The sequence below is a fragment of the Lissotriton helveticus genome, chromosome 2_1, assembly GCF_964261635.1.
Source record: "Lissotriton helveticus chromosome 2_1, aLisHel1.1, whole genome shotgun sequence".
NCBI lineage: Eukaryota > Metazoa > Chordata > Amphibia > Caudata > Salamandridae > Lissotriton > Lissotriton helveticus.
This window is the reverse complement of record NC_136059.1, coordinates 923,517,006-923,535,187: the sequence shown is the minus strand read 5'-3', so window position 1 is coordinate 923,535,187 and position 18,182 is coordinate 923,517,006. Positions and strand designations below refer to the sequence as shown.

Genomic DNA, 18,182 nt, shown 5'->3' with positions numbered 1-18,182 from the left:
TTTTTTAAGTATATGCTGATGAAAAACTTTTTAACAAGCAAGTTAAAAATGTAGGGCCATTGCACCATGTAGGGTGTATTGAACTGCTGCACAGAACCCATGGAAGAGAGAGGATTAGTCAATTTTATAAACTACCAAATTCGGACCAATGCAATAATATATCCAACTTAGCCTAAAAAATGGGCTTGTAAATTAAACTACAAGTGTCTACTGATGCTGTAATGGAGTCAATCCAATTGATGAACAAGTTGCACCTATACACATGTATAAGTGTCTTCCTGGGCACTGGATTCTGAATGCTGTGCACTACAGCCAAGTTCATTCAAAAAGTTCCTAAAATGTAAAAGTAGAAAAAATGTGTTTCTTTTATTGTACAACACACTACCATGTAAAGATATCAATACTTCTTGACTCCTCACTCCATGTACTCAATTTTTGGTACCTTGACATGCATAATCCATGACAATAATGCAGACATCAAGTTTCTACACATACGATTTGGTGGAGGTTCTTTAGACAATCTGGTGACTGCCATTTTTAGTGGTTTGCTCTTAGTGTTAAGAACTCTTTATGTTTGATTTGCATTATAGATTTTCCCCTGACGAAGGCCCTGGTGCCGAAATGCATTGGGAATTGATGTCTGCATTATTGTCAAGGATTATGCATGTCACAGTACCAAAAATTGAGTACATGGAGTGAAGAGCCAAGAAGTATTGATATATTTACATGGAAGTGTGTTGTACAATAAAAGAAACACATTTTGTCAACTTTTATATTTTGGGAACTTTTTGAATGAACTTGGCTGTAGTTCACAGTATACAGAATCCAGTGCCCAGGAAGACACTTATACGTGTGTATAGGTGCTACTTGTTCATTGACTTGAGACACTCCCGAGCGGGGGGCCATTTCTGGAGCACGGAAAACATACGCGCCTGAACTTTAACTGCCAGCAGTGCACGATTATATCTTTTGTATGTCAATCCAATTGAGTAATCAATTTGTGAGTGTATCCAGGCTGAAAATACGTCATTTTAAGATTCTTCAAGATACATTTTACATTCTGAACTGAATATTCAACTGGAAATGTCAGACTGGTTCAGAATGCTTCAGGTGTGGTCAGGTGGGACACATTTTCTACTCATGTGGGACATTGCATCAATATTAGCAGGGGGCCTGTGAGGATATTTGTTGATTTACTCTAAGTTGTATTTACCCGTCCCTTCAGTTGATCATTTTGGTACATTGTATGAAGTACCCTTGAAGTTGAAAGGTACTGTTTTGTTTATGATTCTGATGGCTAGGATTTTGGTTGCACGTTTTTGGCTACACCAGCAGCCTCCATTGGCTATTACTGGTTTAAGCAGTTCTTGGATATTTCCAGTTTAGATCTATCCCATGTCAAGTGGGATCCTGCAAGGAAACATTTAAGACAAAGTTAGGCTGGGTGTATTTAGAGGCTATGGTCAAAAGGTTTGAGATTCCATAGATTATCCATAGGTTTGCACTCCTTTCATCTTTCCTCAGTCATTGAGTTTGTTTGCATCTCTTCTGACATACTGACATTTTGACATTGCAGTTTTGGTGTTCTTATTTTTGTGATATGGTGCCACTTCTCTGTTGCATCTATGTTGTAAAAGTGTATGATAAATCAATAAAATTGTGCAAAAAAAAAAAATGCTAATTATGTACATTTTTGATTTCATTGAGACATGATGTTTCACCTATATACTCTGTTTCTGTAGTAAGAGATGGTTGAGCTGTTGTAATTTAAGACACAACAAAAATTAGTAATTTAATATTTTTGATCATCATATATTGCCAGTTACATAGTTAATAAGATAGTAGTTATTTTATTTTTTAATTCAGAGTTACATTTCACCTACATGATACATTAACAGTATTTATTGGCTAGGCCATGAGCCTTCAAATCTAAATGGCTAATTGTTTTGCAAAAGTATTTAATTTGTGCTTGTGGACTACATTAACCACAATGCATTGTACTAAGCACTATGAAAATCTGAAATGTATATTTCAAACAATGTTGTAGGAGGTTCAAGTCAAGTCAAGTCAAAAATCACTTTAATCGATTATTAAAAATCATAAAAGCATACTATACAATAGAGATAATGCCAGTTATATATTGTTTCACCATAAGAACAGATTAAAAATATAATCCATACATTAAAAGTATAATTCATACATAAAAATCGCTTCAATTCATTACATCATTGTTACTTAATGTTTCAGTTACTAAAGCACCGGGTATGACCGCCAATCTAAGGTTACTACAGCGAATTGCTACCACATAAAAATTAGCTACCCCAAACATAATCACGGGGAGTTCCATCAATTGCAGATAAAGTAGGGCTGGCTTAGACTGTACAAACCCCTTCCCCCTTAAAAGTGGAAGAATAAACTTTTTCCTGCCACCACTGTAGAAGGAACAAAAAAAAAGTAAAGTGCATTGTGTCCTGAAGTGATAACCCATCACATTTACAGGGATCAGCATCCTCGGGCCTGCACCATCCTTTCGCGTCAGATAGCAAGAAATGGATTTGATTGAATCAAAATTTCTTTAGCAGCCAACAATGGTAGGGTATCGTTACAATAGTAAGATAAGGTTGAATAGATAAGGACGAAATTAACATGTAATGTTCCCTTACCCTAGGTTTACTCAATTGCTTTGATTCCCGTTCCTGCTCTCTAAGATTAACAAAATTAGTCTTAACCCATTTAACATCAGCTCTTGTCAGGCCTTCTGGATTTGTAAAAATCTCTGGGCACCCCAATTCCCTGCATGATGATTCTATGAGAGACAACCACTGAATTTCTTTCACTTTCTCCAATTGCAAGCAATCTCTTAGTATCTTATGGTTTAGGGTTAGATTTGGATTCAGCCATATTTGTATCCATAATAATTTAGGGGCCTTACTTAATATATCTGAAATATAGCCTAACCCTAGCTCTTGATGGCTCGTGAATGTAGCCGCTGATTGGGGCAGCACCAGAAGTGCCCGGAGAAATCTATTTTCTTCTTTCTGAATGGGCTCTGATTGTCTGTACCCCCAAATAGCAGCACCATATCTAGCAATTGCAATGGATTTAGCTTTATAAATAGATAAAATTGCTTTGCATGGTTTCCCTCCTAACCTCTTTGCAAAACCCAATATAGCAGCAGATGATCTTCTCACCGAGTTTACTTTGGCAGCTATTTGGGGGACCCAGGAGCCCCTCTCATCAAACACAACCCCCAGGTACATAAATATGTTCACCCTGGAGATCACACAGTCATTACAAAAAAAGGTTTTAGTTCTGTATTTTCTTAGTCCCAGTGACATGACATGTGATTTATCATTGTTAATCACTAGGTCCAGGGATTTCATGAATTCTCCAAAGGAATTTAATAACCTTTGTAGCCCAAGAGGTGTTCTTGCCAATAACACGGTGTCATCCGCGTAGAGGAGTACTGAGATGGACGTTCCTCCCATACGCGGAATGTCAGATGTTGCCTTAACCAGTGTGCCTTCCAAGGAGTTAATATATAAGGTGAATAACATAGGGGCCAATATGCATCCTTGGCGGACCCCTCTACCAGACTTAAACCCAGCCGTACAGTTACCCTCCTGCGTCATTCTTATGGATGCAGTCAGGTCCTGTGGAGCTCAGCCAAAAAATACACCAATGGGCGGTCAAGCCCTAGGTTCAACAGTATGGTCCACAGCCTAGACCTATTGACTAGGTCGAAGGCCGTGGACAAGTCCATAAAACCCAGGAAGATCCAGCCCTTGGTTGCGACCGTGTATTTATTAATGATTAGATGTAAATTAAGGCACTGGTCCTCCGTGCGATCAATCCACCCCACCCGTCTACCCGTAATTATACTTGATGAGATCTTATTGTCCACCGCACAGTTTTCATTACACTTTTTAATATTTACTAGCAGGGTTTCTGTTGATTCTACCTCACCCTCTTCTAGTTGTGGGATGTTTACTAGAATTGCAACAAAGGGGGTTGCTTCCGGGGGGAGGTTAATTGTGCGTTGGTGAACCAGGCCTTTCGTATTAGGTGGATCCCCCTTATTCATAGTGGCCCTCATCAGGGGGGTGGGGCTCTTGGGGCATGGTACTATCAACGGGTCCTTCGTGCCACTGCCCTCCCGGGAGAGAGTTGTATTGCTAGGACGTGTAACTACACTTAGATTACTGATGGGAGAAGGCAGTGTCCTCTCTACCTCCCCCCCTTGAGCTTCACCTTTTTGAACCACAGATGAAGGCTGGAGGAGCCCTTTAGACAGGTTAAGAGGGTGATCATTTGCCAGAAAAAAAGCATTCAGGCGCTCACATTTTTTTAATATCCCGCTACACATTCATTCAGGGTGTCAATGATATCTTCAGCTATCAGGATCAATGCAGATTCTACTTTCTCGGAGAAAACTTTCTCCACCATGTCCTTGATAGCTTCTTCTAGGTAGGCTAAAGATGACGTTCCTTTTTCCGCCCTGGAGGTACTGGGTTTCTTGTCCTTTTTATATTGTCTCTTGCTTGATTTATTGGGTTGCTCACCCCCCTGTCCCCCTTCAGCTTCACAGGGGGTGAGGGGGTATCGAGGTCTGTGATCAGTCCCTGGGAGGTAATAGTATCAGGAGGTAAGTTGAGTTTCGTGGGCTCAATTATGATTAATGGCTCAAGGGGCACATGCCTGGTTATGGTACTATCGTCTGTCGAGCCCTCCAATGTTGGGGTTGTATTGCCATTTAAGCCCAGTTCTCATTCGGTATTTTCTATTTCAGTATTTAAAGCCCCTACAGTCGAGGTTAAATAGGAGATGATACTAGCCGATTTTCGTGGTATTTTGGCCTTAACACTCCCTCCAGTCAAAGACGTTTGATGTTTCCGCTCACCCATCTTGCTTGGTGCTTGTCAGTGTGGTGGCCCGTCCCGTCCCTCGATGTCCCCGGATGGCCACAGATGGCCCGCCCGCGCACGCACGTGTCCCGCGACGCGGGAGGGACTGCTTGGCTTTAGCCCCCTCAGGGCGGAAGTGGCCGGCGTGAGGCGGCGTCCGGTACTGGCAAAGGACGCTGGGGGATGTAGTCCAGTAGTCCGTCCCCTCACAGTGGCCGCAAAGCAATGCGACAGCGGGGGAGAAAGATTGTAGCTGCGGACCCCCCTGTAGCACGCCCAGTGTGCGCTTCGGTCCCACAAACGAGCAAGAACCCCCGCTCCACCAGAGGGACTGCTCGGCTTTAGCCCTCCCAGGGCGGAAGTGGCTGGCGTGAGGTGGCGTCCGGTACTGGCAAAGGACGCTGGGGGATGTAGTCCAGTAGTCTGTCCCCTCACAGCGGCCGCAAAGCATGCGACGGCGGGGGCGAAAGATTGCAGCTGCGGACCCCCCTGTAGCACGCCCAGTGTGCGCTCCGGTCCCACAAACGAGCAAGAACCCCCGCTCCACCGGAGGGACTGCTCGGCTTTAGCCGCCTCAGGGCGGAAGTGGCTGGCGTGAGGTGGCGTCCGGTACTGGCAAAGGACGCTGGGGGATGTAGTCCAGTAGTCCGTCCCCTCACAGCGGCCGCAAAGCAATGCGACGGCGGGGGAGAAAGATTGTAGCTGCGGACCCCCCTGTAGCACGCCCAGTGTGCGCTCCGGTCCCACAAACGAGCAAGAACCCCCGCTCCACCGGAGGGACTGCTCGGCTTTAGCCGCCTCAGGGCGGAAGTGGCTGGCGTGAGGTGGCGTCCGGTACTGGCAAAGGACGCTGGGGGATGTAGTCCAGTAGTCCGTCCCCTCACAGCGGTCGCAAAGCAATGCGACGGCGGGGGAGAAAGATTGTAGCTGCGGACCCCCCTGTAGCACGCCCAGTGTGCGCTCCGGTCCCACAAACAAGCAAGAACCCGTAGGAGGTTCTTCCATGATAAATACATTGATAATGTATTAAATAAAATACATTTAAAACACATTTATTTCTGTTATTTAAAATATTTAGTCTAAAATGTATACAAGAGCTATATTTTTAAAACTAAATTGTAAACAACTAACCTGGAGCTTCTGATCTAGGGACCGGTGTGTCAATAGCAAACACTTCTTAGATGACTACTGGCTGCAACGTGGACTCAATCATCTCTTCCGTAAGGGTAGGTGCTGATTCTTTGCTCTGTTGCCCACAAGTAGCTGCTACCGCCTTCCTGCTATTTGCTACACTCGCTTTGGTGCTGGAGCGCAGGTTGTACTACCTCTTCCGTATTTCTTCAACATACCTTTGGTCGGTCCAACAGCAGTGATACATTGCCCACCAGGAACCTCTATTATGCGCCAGGGGGCTGCGTTGCAGGGAGATGTAATGAGGCCACGCCCCTTTTTACACCTCTCTGCAACACAGCCCCCTGGCGCATACTGGAGGTTCCTGGTGGGCTAGTTGGCCCCCAGGGACCCCCAGTATTCAAGGGGATTAAATCCCCCAACTTAGAACGCGCCACAGGGCGCGTTTGCACAGTGGTGAAGGTAGGGCGCATACTGGAGGTTCCTGGTGGGCTAGTTTGCCCCCAGGGACCACCAGTATTCAAGGGGATTTAATCCCCCAAATTAGAACGCGCCACAGGTGCATACTGGAGGTACCTGGTGGGCTAGTTGGCCCACAGGGGACCTCAGGAATGAAGAGGAATTCATTCACTAACTTAAAACGCGCCACAAGGCGTGTTTGCAGACATGTCACCTCAGGGTATGCCCCCTTCCTTCTTCAGTGTGCAAACATGCCCCGTGGTGCGTTTTAAGGTGGGGAACTAATTCTCTTTCAAAGTAAGGGTCCCTGAGGGTATCTCCAGTATGCGCCAGGGAGCTGTGTTGCAGACAGGTGTTCAGAGGCCATGCCCCTTTTTACACCTCTCTGCAACGCAGCTCTGTGGTGCTTACTGGAGGTACCTAGTGGGCTAGTTTGACCCTAGGGATCCTTAGGATTGAAAGGGACTTAATATCTCAACTTAGAACGGTGACAGGGTGAGTTTAGACAGTGGTGAAGGGAGGGGATGAGGCCTGACGTGATGTGTGCAAACACACCCTGTGGTGCTTTATAAGCTGGGGAAAAAAATCCAACTTCAAACTTGAGGGACCATGGGGGCCAAGCAGTCCACCAGGTGCTTCCAGGAAGCGCCACTGCGCTGAGTTGCAGAGAGGTGGTGCATGCCAGGCCCCTTTTTACATCTCTCTGCTATGCAGCTCTGTCGCGCTTACTGGATGTAGTACAAATTCCGATTTACTTGCCTTTATCAGGAGAGACCTCAGTGCTGCATCTTTGAGCCCAGTACTGATCCTCAAAAGTAATTCTAACCATACTTACCAGTAACTTGAATTTCCTTCCCTAGGCTTACATTGACTGGTTTCACTTGGAAATTCTTCTAAGTGTGGAGTTTTGGAACGTTAAAATATTTACCTAAAATCATCCGAACAACGAATTCCGATTTACTCACCTGTTATCAGGAGAGAACCCAGTGCTGCATCTTTTAGCCTAGCACTGACCCTGAAAAGTAATTGTAACCATACTTACCAGTAACTTGTATTTCCTTCCATAGGAATCCATTGTCTGGTTTTCACCAGAAAAGTTTTGAAGTGTCTATTTTCAAAAACTAAAAATATTCCTTAAAAATCGCCTGTAGGACTTGAACACATTCTTTCAACTGTTCACAGGAGATGCACCAGTGCTGGATCCAGGATCCACCACTGAGTAAGAAAAAGTAATGATAACACTACTTACCTGCTAAGTGAATTTCCTTCCTTGGATAACATTGAGTGGTTTTACTGGGAAATTCTTCTAAGAGTGGAGTTTTGGAACTTTAAAAAATTCCTCTAAAATCAGCCGAACTACGAATTCCGATTTACTCACCTGTTATCAGGAAAGACCTCAGTGCTGCATCTTTCAGCCCACTACTGATCCTGAAAAGTAATTCTAACCGTACTTACAGTAACTTGAATTTCCTTCCATAGGCTAACATTGACTGGTTTCACTTGGAAATTCTTCTAAGTGTGGAGTTTTGGAACTTTAAAAATTCCCTCTAAAATCAGCTGAACTACGAATTTCGATTTATTCACCTGTTATCAGGAGAGACCTCAGTGCTGGATCTTTCAGCCCACTTCTGATCTTGAAAAGTAATTCTAACCGTACTTACAGTAACTTGAATTTCCTTCTATAGGAATCCATTGTCTGGTTTCACTTGGAAATTATTCTAAGTTTGATGTTTTGGAACTTTACAAAATTCCTCTGAAATCAGCCGAACCACGAATTCAGGTTTTATTCACCTGTTATCAGGAGAGACCTCAGTGCTGCATCTTTCAACCCACTACTGATCCTGAAAATTAATTCTAACCATACTTACAGTAACTTGAAATTCCTTCTATAGGCTAACATTGATTGGTTTCACTTGGAAATTCTAAGGGGCCCATTAGGATGTCGGGCAGATCGCCACCACCATGCAGGCGGTGGCGATCCACCCGACATCCTTGTCCGCCTGCCACCCGTTTCCCCCCACCATTTTACTATGGCGGGGGGAAAGCGGTGGACGGAAACACCGTCCGCCGCTTTTCCTCCCCGGCCGCCTTGCGGCCGGGGCAGAAAAGGGTGTATATGGTGACGGTGTCTATCAGACACCACCAGCTATATTAGCATGGGCTTTGGGAGATGCCTTTCCGTGGCGGCAATGCCGCCACGGAAAGGCAGGCGGTCTTCACTTTGGGGGCCCCCTGTGGGCCCCCATAGTGAAGGTGAGGTGGGGATGCACATGGGGGGTACCTGTGGTACCCCCTGCATTTGCATACACAATGCGGCAGGCACCGTGCGGTGCCTGCCGCTTTGTTTATGCAAATGCATGCTATGCATTTATAGCATTGCGGCGGGTGCTGGTGTAAACACCCCCCGCCGCAATGTTATAAATGCATGATGCGCCCGCCACTATGAACCTTAGAAATTCACTGAAAAAACCATAGGTTTCACACATGCTATAGTTAGCTGGACATTTCACTCATACAAAACCATTGAAATTCCCCCGTTATAGTTAGTTCAGCTAACTATAACTCGCGCGCCCGCAATCCACTGCTGATGACTTCACATATTACATCAATCATGAGATGGTCAGTGACATCACTCATGACATCACTGATGACATCTCAAATGACATCGCTGATGACATCATCCTTGTGAAAGAGTGGCAGACCTCCTCTCACCCTAATATAACCTTTGATACACACATTGAAAAATAGAAACTCAAATTTTCAAAACGATGGAGATGCCAATACCAGTTAGAACAACCTATTCAGTAATTCCTAAATCTACATTCACATCCACTCATTCACCAACAGTTCTATATAGTCACTCATACATGTACTCACTCATCATATGTACTCATACACCTATAGATCCTGTAACACACCTACACTCATACACAGAGTTACTCACACACATACTCACACATGCAAATAAAGTATCAAACATCCATTTACTTGCATATACAGCTATACACACACCACTACACTTACTTCTACAGAAACGTACACATACTTACTCTCTTAAACAATCACTTATATAAACACATACTTATTTATACAGGAACTCTTCCAATCTCTCACTCTCATATAAACTCACTTATATACATCAATACTCACATATACTAGTTTAAAACATACGTAGTTACTCATAAAGACACTATTGGGACAGTCATTCACTCACTAACACACCCATACACACACTCATCCACCCAAATAGTCCTGCACACATGCTGTCTTCAAAACACATACAAACAGTGAGTCAGTCATTCATGCATCTATGTGCTAAGTAATACCCTCCCAACAGACCATACAGACACTCATACTGATACTCAAAAAACTAACTAACAACCCATATAGACACTCATGTAGCTACGCACCAACCGATGCAGCCACTTATACACAAAGTGAGACACTGATACAGGTATTTACATATTTAAACATTACTCGCTAATACATGTATTCACTAAGATACACTTAAGAAGTCAGTTATACAATCAATTTTACAAAAAAACATCCATTTAGACACTTATTTACCCATGTATTCTTCCATCGACCTTTAGATATACATGTATAAAAAATATTTATTTTTCAGAAAGACATACATTCACTGGATGATGTCATCAGTGATGTCATCAGTGATGTCATTTGCGATGTCATCAGTGATGTCATAAGTGATGTCACTGACCATGTCATGAGTGATGTAATATGTGACGTCATCAGCAGTGGATTGCGGGCGCGCGAGTAATAGTTAGCTGAACTAACTATAACGGGGGAATTTCAATGGTTTTGTATGAGTGAAATGTCCAGCTAACTATAACATGTGTGAAACTTATGTTTTTTTCAGTGAATTTCTAAGGTTTTTTAAATGCTAATTCCTATCTATAACGTGGCTGAAACCTTTGGTTTTTTCAGCGGATATATATATATATATATATGAATCCACCATCCCACTCCAATGAAGAAGAAGGCACGTACTCGAGGAAGTCAGGTATGGCGTTCTTTAATGTCTCGGGTCTCGCTCGACCCCTTGGCAAGAGAGACGCGTTTCGCCTTCACAGAAGGCTTTATCAATATATATATATATATATATTATTTTTTTTCAAGGTATGCAGATGTGGAGTTAAGAATAGTAAATCTATACTTACCAATTTTCACTTACCTTCTCGATATTTTTTTCCTCTATATTTTTGAAACAATATTCTGTACACATAATACTTTTAGCTTCAATGTTCTATCAGACAATCAAATATTTAATCCTTAACAGGGTGTGGTTTGAGCGCTGCAGTTGCGAGAATTGCATTTCATACTAAAACATATTTTGCTATTTGGTATCTAAAAATCCCAAATTGATATGAATCACAATTTGCCAGTGTAAAGAGACATAAATTTATTTATTTTCAGGTTTGTATGGCGCTGTGAATCGATTCCCGAAGGAATATCTCCGCGCCTTAGGCCACCACCAGAGAACAAAAAAACTCGTCAACATTTTAATGAAATAGGCAAGGGATCATTCAATTAGAGATTTGAAGAGGAATGTTTTAAGTTTTTTCCTAAAAGGGAAATGTTCCCTACATACTCTGATTTCCTTCGGGAGTAGGTTCCACAACTTTGGACCCACTACCGATAGGGCTCTTCCCCCCTTTCTTGCCTTCATGGCCCTGGGAACACATAGTAATTCCTGATCTCCTGATCTCAGGAATCTGGACGGTACATAAGGGATAAATTTCTCAGTGAGGTAACCAGGACCAGTTCCAGTCAAGCATTTGTGGATGACGCAACAGATCTTAAACATCACCCTCTGCTTAACCGGAAGCCAGTGCAGTTTGGCCAACAGTGGTTTTGAGGGAGTGCGGGGCGGGACATTCAGAACCAGTCGTGCAGCCGTGTTTTGCACAACCTGCAATCTAGCAAAGATGCCCTCATTGGCAGCTAGCATTAACCCGTTGCAGTAGTCCAGCCGGCTTAAAACTAGCGACTGGACCAACGTTCTCCTGGTGGTATCTGGTAGCAGGGGGAATACTCTCCTGAGAAGCCCGATGACATCTAGCATTTTCTGATTTGCGACTAGGAATGAGTCGCAATTTTTGAATCCATGTATTGAGTTTTCGTAAATCAGGCCCATGGGTCTTATTTAGATTTTGGGATAACAGGGTACTCTGTCAAAGTGTGTCTCATATGATATATTTACATAACCATTAACTATAATGCGCATGGAATACAGGAGCCTGGTCATCCGCCACATCTGTGATGGGTCCACTGTCCACCAAATTATAAATAAGGCCCACAATGTGAATCATCCAGCTTCTGCTTCTTAACTTCATTGTTAATTTTAATTTCTTTCAAGATCGAAAATGGTGTAGCAGTGTACAGTTTAGTTAATTGTAAAAGCACCTTCTTACATAGGAAGATAATCAGGACACCAGGATTCACATACCAATTGGAGACCTGAATGCACATTTAAAGTGCAGCATCATGTCATGTATTGGGACCCTTCACTATGATCAAATCCACCCAAAAATTTAAGAATTGGTTTTAATTGCTAGAAGTATCTCAATACTGATTTCTATCTAATAAACATTCATGCAGTAGTTATAATACCCACTAGAAATCTCAACAAACATATGATGTGTTATTTTTCAACCTAGTCACCTCTATCTAGGGCTCATATTCCCACTTTGTTTCAATCGCGATTAACTTTCTCTTTCTTCCTCCATTACCATTGCTTTGTCTGATGTTATATTTCAAACACAGGAGAAAACTCAAACACAGAAAAAAACTGCATTATTTGTTCTCTATTTTCAAACTTAGATGAGAATACTAGCAATATGTAATAATGGTAAATACAGATATTACATTCATTATGCTAGGATGCAAGAACTTGCAAAATACTGCTGGTCTATAATCAGGAGTCATAGGTTTGGCAGTAAGAGTTTAAATAGAATAGAACAGTGCTCCACAACTTCCCACCCAAGTGTTTCAGCACCCTTTGGTTCATTGTTTTGAGCACTTATAACAAATGCTAAGTGCGACTCATAAATACTCTCATAAGGCTAGACATTATCATCTTGTTAAAGGCCCTACTCTAGTGGACTGCATGCTCAATGCATCCTCCTCAACACTTCATCCCACTAACATCATTGACTTCACCCAGTGGGAAGCTTGCACTGAATGATGCAGGAACAGCACTTTATGACCTCCTACCCTTCCCATTTCCTTAATTTTGACATTTGTCTAAATAATCTATGTTAGACCGGGCCTTTGTTGGTGTGGTCTCCCCTAATTTTTTTGGCTGCCGACCTCATATTTCGACCTTATTTTGTACTGAACTCATCATAATCATACTTTAGACAGTTTATATATTATTGGCTGAATAAAGGTAGCTGTAAGTACCTTGTCTTGGGGTAAGACCTATGCCAGGGGCATGTAGCTCAAATGTGCCTCTGTGGGCCTGCCGCGCTGGCTTTTCCATTCACAGAGATAGGTCATCGATAGTGTCATAGGTGGCTGTGGTGGGACCTTTGTGCACAGGTTACTGTTACTTGGCTTGGCATTTACGAAGCTGTGTTCCAAGGTTCTGCATGTCTTTTGCTATATCGGAGTTCTCCCTAGTGACAGAGGGCGGTGTTGGGAAGAGGTTGGGTAGGGATGTGTATGTGTTACCTGCAAGAGTTGTGAATGACACCAGATGGTGTGTTCGGTAAGATGGGGCCTGCTTCTTGCATTGGATTACCATGAGGAGATGTAAGGAAGGGCTGTCTAGAATGAATTCCTACGAGCAGAATAGTAACAGTATGGTGTTTGGTATCGATGAGATCAAAGTGGCTAATGATCTCCAATAGTGAGGGGGGCTTTGACATTACAATGATGGAAATGTCACTGTGAAACTGGGCATTTCAATGTGCCTGTGTGCCTGGTGGACTGTCTCCTAATTCACACTAGGGTGGTAGGGGGATAGCCACATCTGTATATTCCTGATAGAGGCCAATAAGTTAGGGGTTCACAAGAAACTGTAGACATCTGAATCTGAAGGCTTTCTGGGGAGGTTACATGGGGGTGGAATTGGCACCTGCATTCCAAGAGGCAGGGTCTTGGCCCCACTAAAGATAATGATCAATCCTCCCTGGATAGAATGTCAGAAAGGACAAAATTTGGAGAGGGGGAATTCATTTCAAAGATGGCCTTTTGAACTGATCATATCATCAAAGGCCATGGTGAGTATAACTACTGGGGCCTCGGCCTCTGAAATTTGAAACACTTTTGAATTAGAACCATACTATGCTGGCTCGATACTGGGACACTGACATGAGGAATCATTAGGGTAGGAGAGACTGCAACTGGACAATCCGCAGACTTCTAGTGGTTTGGAGCTTGTCATGCTTCTAGAAGGGGAATAACACTTGGTGGATTTTGCCTGGATGTTGCTGGCCTGCAGCTAGTGTCAACTGCCATGGCCTGGGTCTTGAAGTACTCTCTAAGGGCCAGTGAGCTAGACTCCTGTCCACAAGATCCCAATGACACATATGATCTCACTGTCTCCACAAGATCAGAATGACTGCACTGGGTGTGGTGGAGATCGGTGGAAGAGATCGTGGTTGGGACAAGGACCGTCCTGACATAGACCATCATCACGCTGTGCAAGAGGAGCATGTGCACCAAGATCGGCAGCCATTTGGGGTGTCGCAACATGAGAAGTTTGAGCAGTGCAGGGGAAGCTTACAGACTTGGAGTGACCCACGCTTGCAACCAAGAGGACCTGTGCTTTGCTTGTGCTCCAGAACATGCGGTGTCCTAGGGGTGTCAGGGGAACCTGAACCGGCAGATGAGACTGTCTTTGGTTTCCAGATCGGGAGGACGACAGTGCCTGATATCATGGCCTCTGTCCAAGGTCTTTGGCCCCCTCCTCCTGGACCCACTCCACAGCGTGCTTTGTTTTGAAAAACATTGAGATGATACCAGAATGGTTTTGTGTGCCTTGTGAGCATGTGCAGCTGACTGCCAGGGGTCTAGGGCAGGTCACACCTACACTTAAGGGGAAAACATTTCTCCAGACGGTGAGTGCACCAGCTTCCTGGATCACAACCTTTTGCCTACAGGTGGGATAGTGATTCCACGCTAGTGCAGGTGCCATCGGGCACCTATAGATCTAATCAGATAGACAAAACTAAATAACTGTTTCTTTCCTTATTAGGTGTTTCTGACTATCTAGTCAACAGGGTACCAGCAGGAGCAAAGTGTATTATTTGCTGGTGGAGTTGCAAGACCGAGGGGCTGGGTTACGAGGCATAGGCAGTGACTAGTGACTATTTGACCTTTCTGCTATGGGGAAGTCTGACAATTGCATATAACTGTGTATATATAATGCATGTTTTAGTTTAATTTCAATAGATATGTTTGACAATTGCGTAAAACTCTAGACTGTATGTACAACATGTATCTCGTTTCAGTATAAGTGTGAGTGTGTAATATAAAGACAAGTGTTTTTATACATAGGTTGTGGCGAATGCAGTGTGTTGTGAGGGGGTGCTGTGCCGACGCTTTACACTTGAGCCCTGAGGATAAGCCTGACTGCTCTGTGCCAAGCTACAAGAGTGTGACCACAGGTTATCAGGCAAGTGTATCATACTCATTCTATTTGGAATGGTGGGTTCTAACAATCTCACTTAATGTCCTATCTAGAATCTGCCTTGGAAGACAATGCTCCTGCTTGCACTGAATGATGCAGGAACAGCACTTTGTGGCCTCTCCACTACTAGAAAAGTCCAAAATGTGCTATATAAATGAAATGACAATTAAGGTTACATTGTCAAATAAGTCAACTAAGTTCCAACCAGTCTCAGCTACCGAAAACAAGAGAGGGCTATTCATTAGAAAGAACGAACATGCCACTATGAATTAAAAAAGGTAAATCCTCAATCTTAGAGGTGAGTTTCTAAATAAAATCAACGTGCAACAATGAAACAAATGCCTTTCATGTGCCTTTTGGGTTTACTTCTAGTTATACAAGCGTCCACAACCAATAAGTGGCATGAAATTCAGAAATTCAAGAGTGGGATCAGCAAAGGATTGAGCAGCAGTCTTCCTACAGGATTAAAAGAGTTTGTAGGAAAATGGGGAATAATTTTATAGAATAGGCAGTCTATTTTGTAAAGAAATGATTGAGTTTTTCCTAGTCTATTTTTCTGGAAATATGTGTGAATACAAATAGGCCAAGTTTCAATTGGATAACCATTTGAGAGTTAAGAGATTCATGGTTACTAATACAAACTTTCCAACCTACTATTTTTTTTTATTATCATGTTGCATTTATAGTTAGGTAGCTACTGATCAGTGGCGGCTCCTCCGCTAAGGCAGAGGAGCATCGCCCCCACTGTCTTGAAGCAGAAAAAGAAAGGAGAAAATAAAATGATAATAATGTAATGTTATTATTATTTTATTTTGTCCTCCTGCTGCGGCGCTTGTGTGCGGGTTCAGGGAGGGGCTGACACAGCAGGTGAGACCCGCTCAAAACAGTCATGCACACTTTCCCTGTTCTCCATGCAGTCTGCATCACAGCCTGTGTGGAGAACATGCCCACCCCTCCAGCCGTGGCTGAGCGCTGTGTCATGGTGCTCAGACCAATCACAATGCTGCATTTTAGGGGGGCTCTGGTGATGGCCCTCTTAAGTACAACTCCTGTGTTACTGGACACTTCAGGAATTCTAGAGACCTTGTAATCAGCTACTTTAATTACATAAATCCATTAGTAATGTAAAATCTCTGCACATTCATTTGAATATATACGACTGCAAACTAGAATCCTTCTCAGCCAGCAGTCGTCATTACATATGCGCTAAATTAAACACGTTTAAGTCCAGAATCACGCATGGGAAATTACCATTCGTTCCTGTCTGCGTCACAGTTGCAGCGATGTTGGGAATCAAGGCAGTTTCCTTCCAGGGCGCATGCGCACTTCTGCGTGTCTGGAAAGGGACCTCCCCAGTAAGTCTGTGATTCATTGGTTCTTCCAACCCACCAGCTGAAGGGCAATCCATCTGAAAAGAAAGTTAGACAACACTCAACACTCTCTTTTATCGACAATTCAAAAAGCCTGCACACAAATTTATGCTAAGCATGGTTCTTGAGGTACGATAACATTATGTTTCATTTAAATATTATATTAACAGGGATTAAACGATTGCAGCAGTGTTTTGGTTGTTGCTGTTTTTAGCATAAAAAAGCAGAAGTAGCTCTCAATGCATTGAGGCGTGATATTAGAATCGTTTATCTTAAGCGGCCCATGTATACACAATCCGTTAAAGTAGCAAATGAAAAAGTGATGCAGTCACAGTAAAACCCAGGGTAATTTATACTATAATGCAAGGATCATTGAGATCACGGAAATACGTGCCAGGAAACAAAGGAGCACAGCTTATCTATAAACATTATTCATTCTAGCAAAGAAACTAACTGAACTCGTCGTCGCTGCATATTAAATATCTGTCAGTTTTACTGTGATATGAGATAATGCATGGCAATTTTAGCTGCGTAAGCTCCATTTATTAGCGTCTCTCTAACAAGCAGGAAAATAAGGTTGCTTGTCTTCCTTTTGCAGCACTGGGGAATGATATCGCAAGGTACATCATGCAGCATAATCATAATACAAGGCACACTCAGAACACACTTTGCCTGTTGAAGGCTAGACTCCAATTTAAGTGAACAAGATTGCAGATCCTAACAATAATCAGTCAAAATTGCCTTAACTCTTCTTATAAAGGAAATATATATATATATATATATATATATATATATATATATATATATATATATATATATATATATATATATATATATATATATATATATATATATATATATATAGATATATATATCATACTTCAATTACACCTTTGATCAGAAATATCACTCCAACGAATTACTGAAAGTCTAACACTATTGAAAGTAATGACTCAAACTACTTAAATGGTAATGAACAGCCCATCAGCATGTATTTACCTAAGCACACACCTAGATTAGAAATTGTTAGGTGTGGCCCTTTCTGCAGGGTCACTCCCAGGCTTTTATCCTTTCTCCCCCATTTCTGCTGATCTAGTTTCTGTTGGCCTTAGAACTCTGTGCACTTTACCACTGCTAGCCACTGTTAACCCCGTGGCCGCGGCGGTAACTCCGCTGCGGCGCTAGGTGGGAGGGGGCCCGCACGGCGCCACCATGCCCGTGACGGAACCACTCCGTCACGAGCCACGGTGGCGCTGTGCTTGTGACGGAATGGTTCCGTCACGGCCCCGCCCGCTCAATAGAACGAGCCGCGCAGGCGCAAAATCACTGCAGCGCAGGCGAAATCACTGCAGCGCAGGCTCGGCGGCCGGGCCCAACCATTCCGTCACCAGCACAGCACCACCGTGGCTCGTGACGGAATGGTTCCGTCACGAGCATGCAAGGGGTTAAAGTGCATGTACTCTCTCCTCTAAAATGGTAGAACTGGCTTAAACCTAATCAGCACATTTACATTCACTTTTAAGCCCTCAGTAAAATGGTACTACATGTACCCAGGCCCTGTAAATTAAATGCTACTAGTGGGCCAGCAGCACTGATTGTCAGAGGAGGCTCCTCCATTAGGGTGGAGGAGCACCGCCCCACTGCTTTCTCGCAGTGCGGGTA

The 18,182-nt window shown here is 43.3% G+C and overlaps 1 protein-coding gene across 1 annotated transcript in view; it reads right to left on the bottom strand.

Annotated features, from left to right (window-relative positions):
- CNTNAP4 (contactin associated protein family member 4) overlaps positions 1-18,182 on the bottom strand; it is a 1,902,933-nt gene that overhangs the window by 327,527 nt on the left and 1,557,224 nt on the right. The window contains exon 14 of the mRNA XM_078675664.1: positions 16,402-16,558. Coding sequence (XP_078531790.1) covers positions 16,402-16,558 — 157 coding nt within the window. The remainder of the gene's footprint in view (positions 1-16,401; positions 16,559-18,182) is intronic.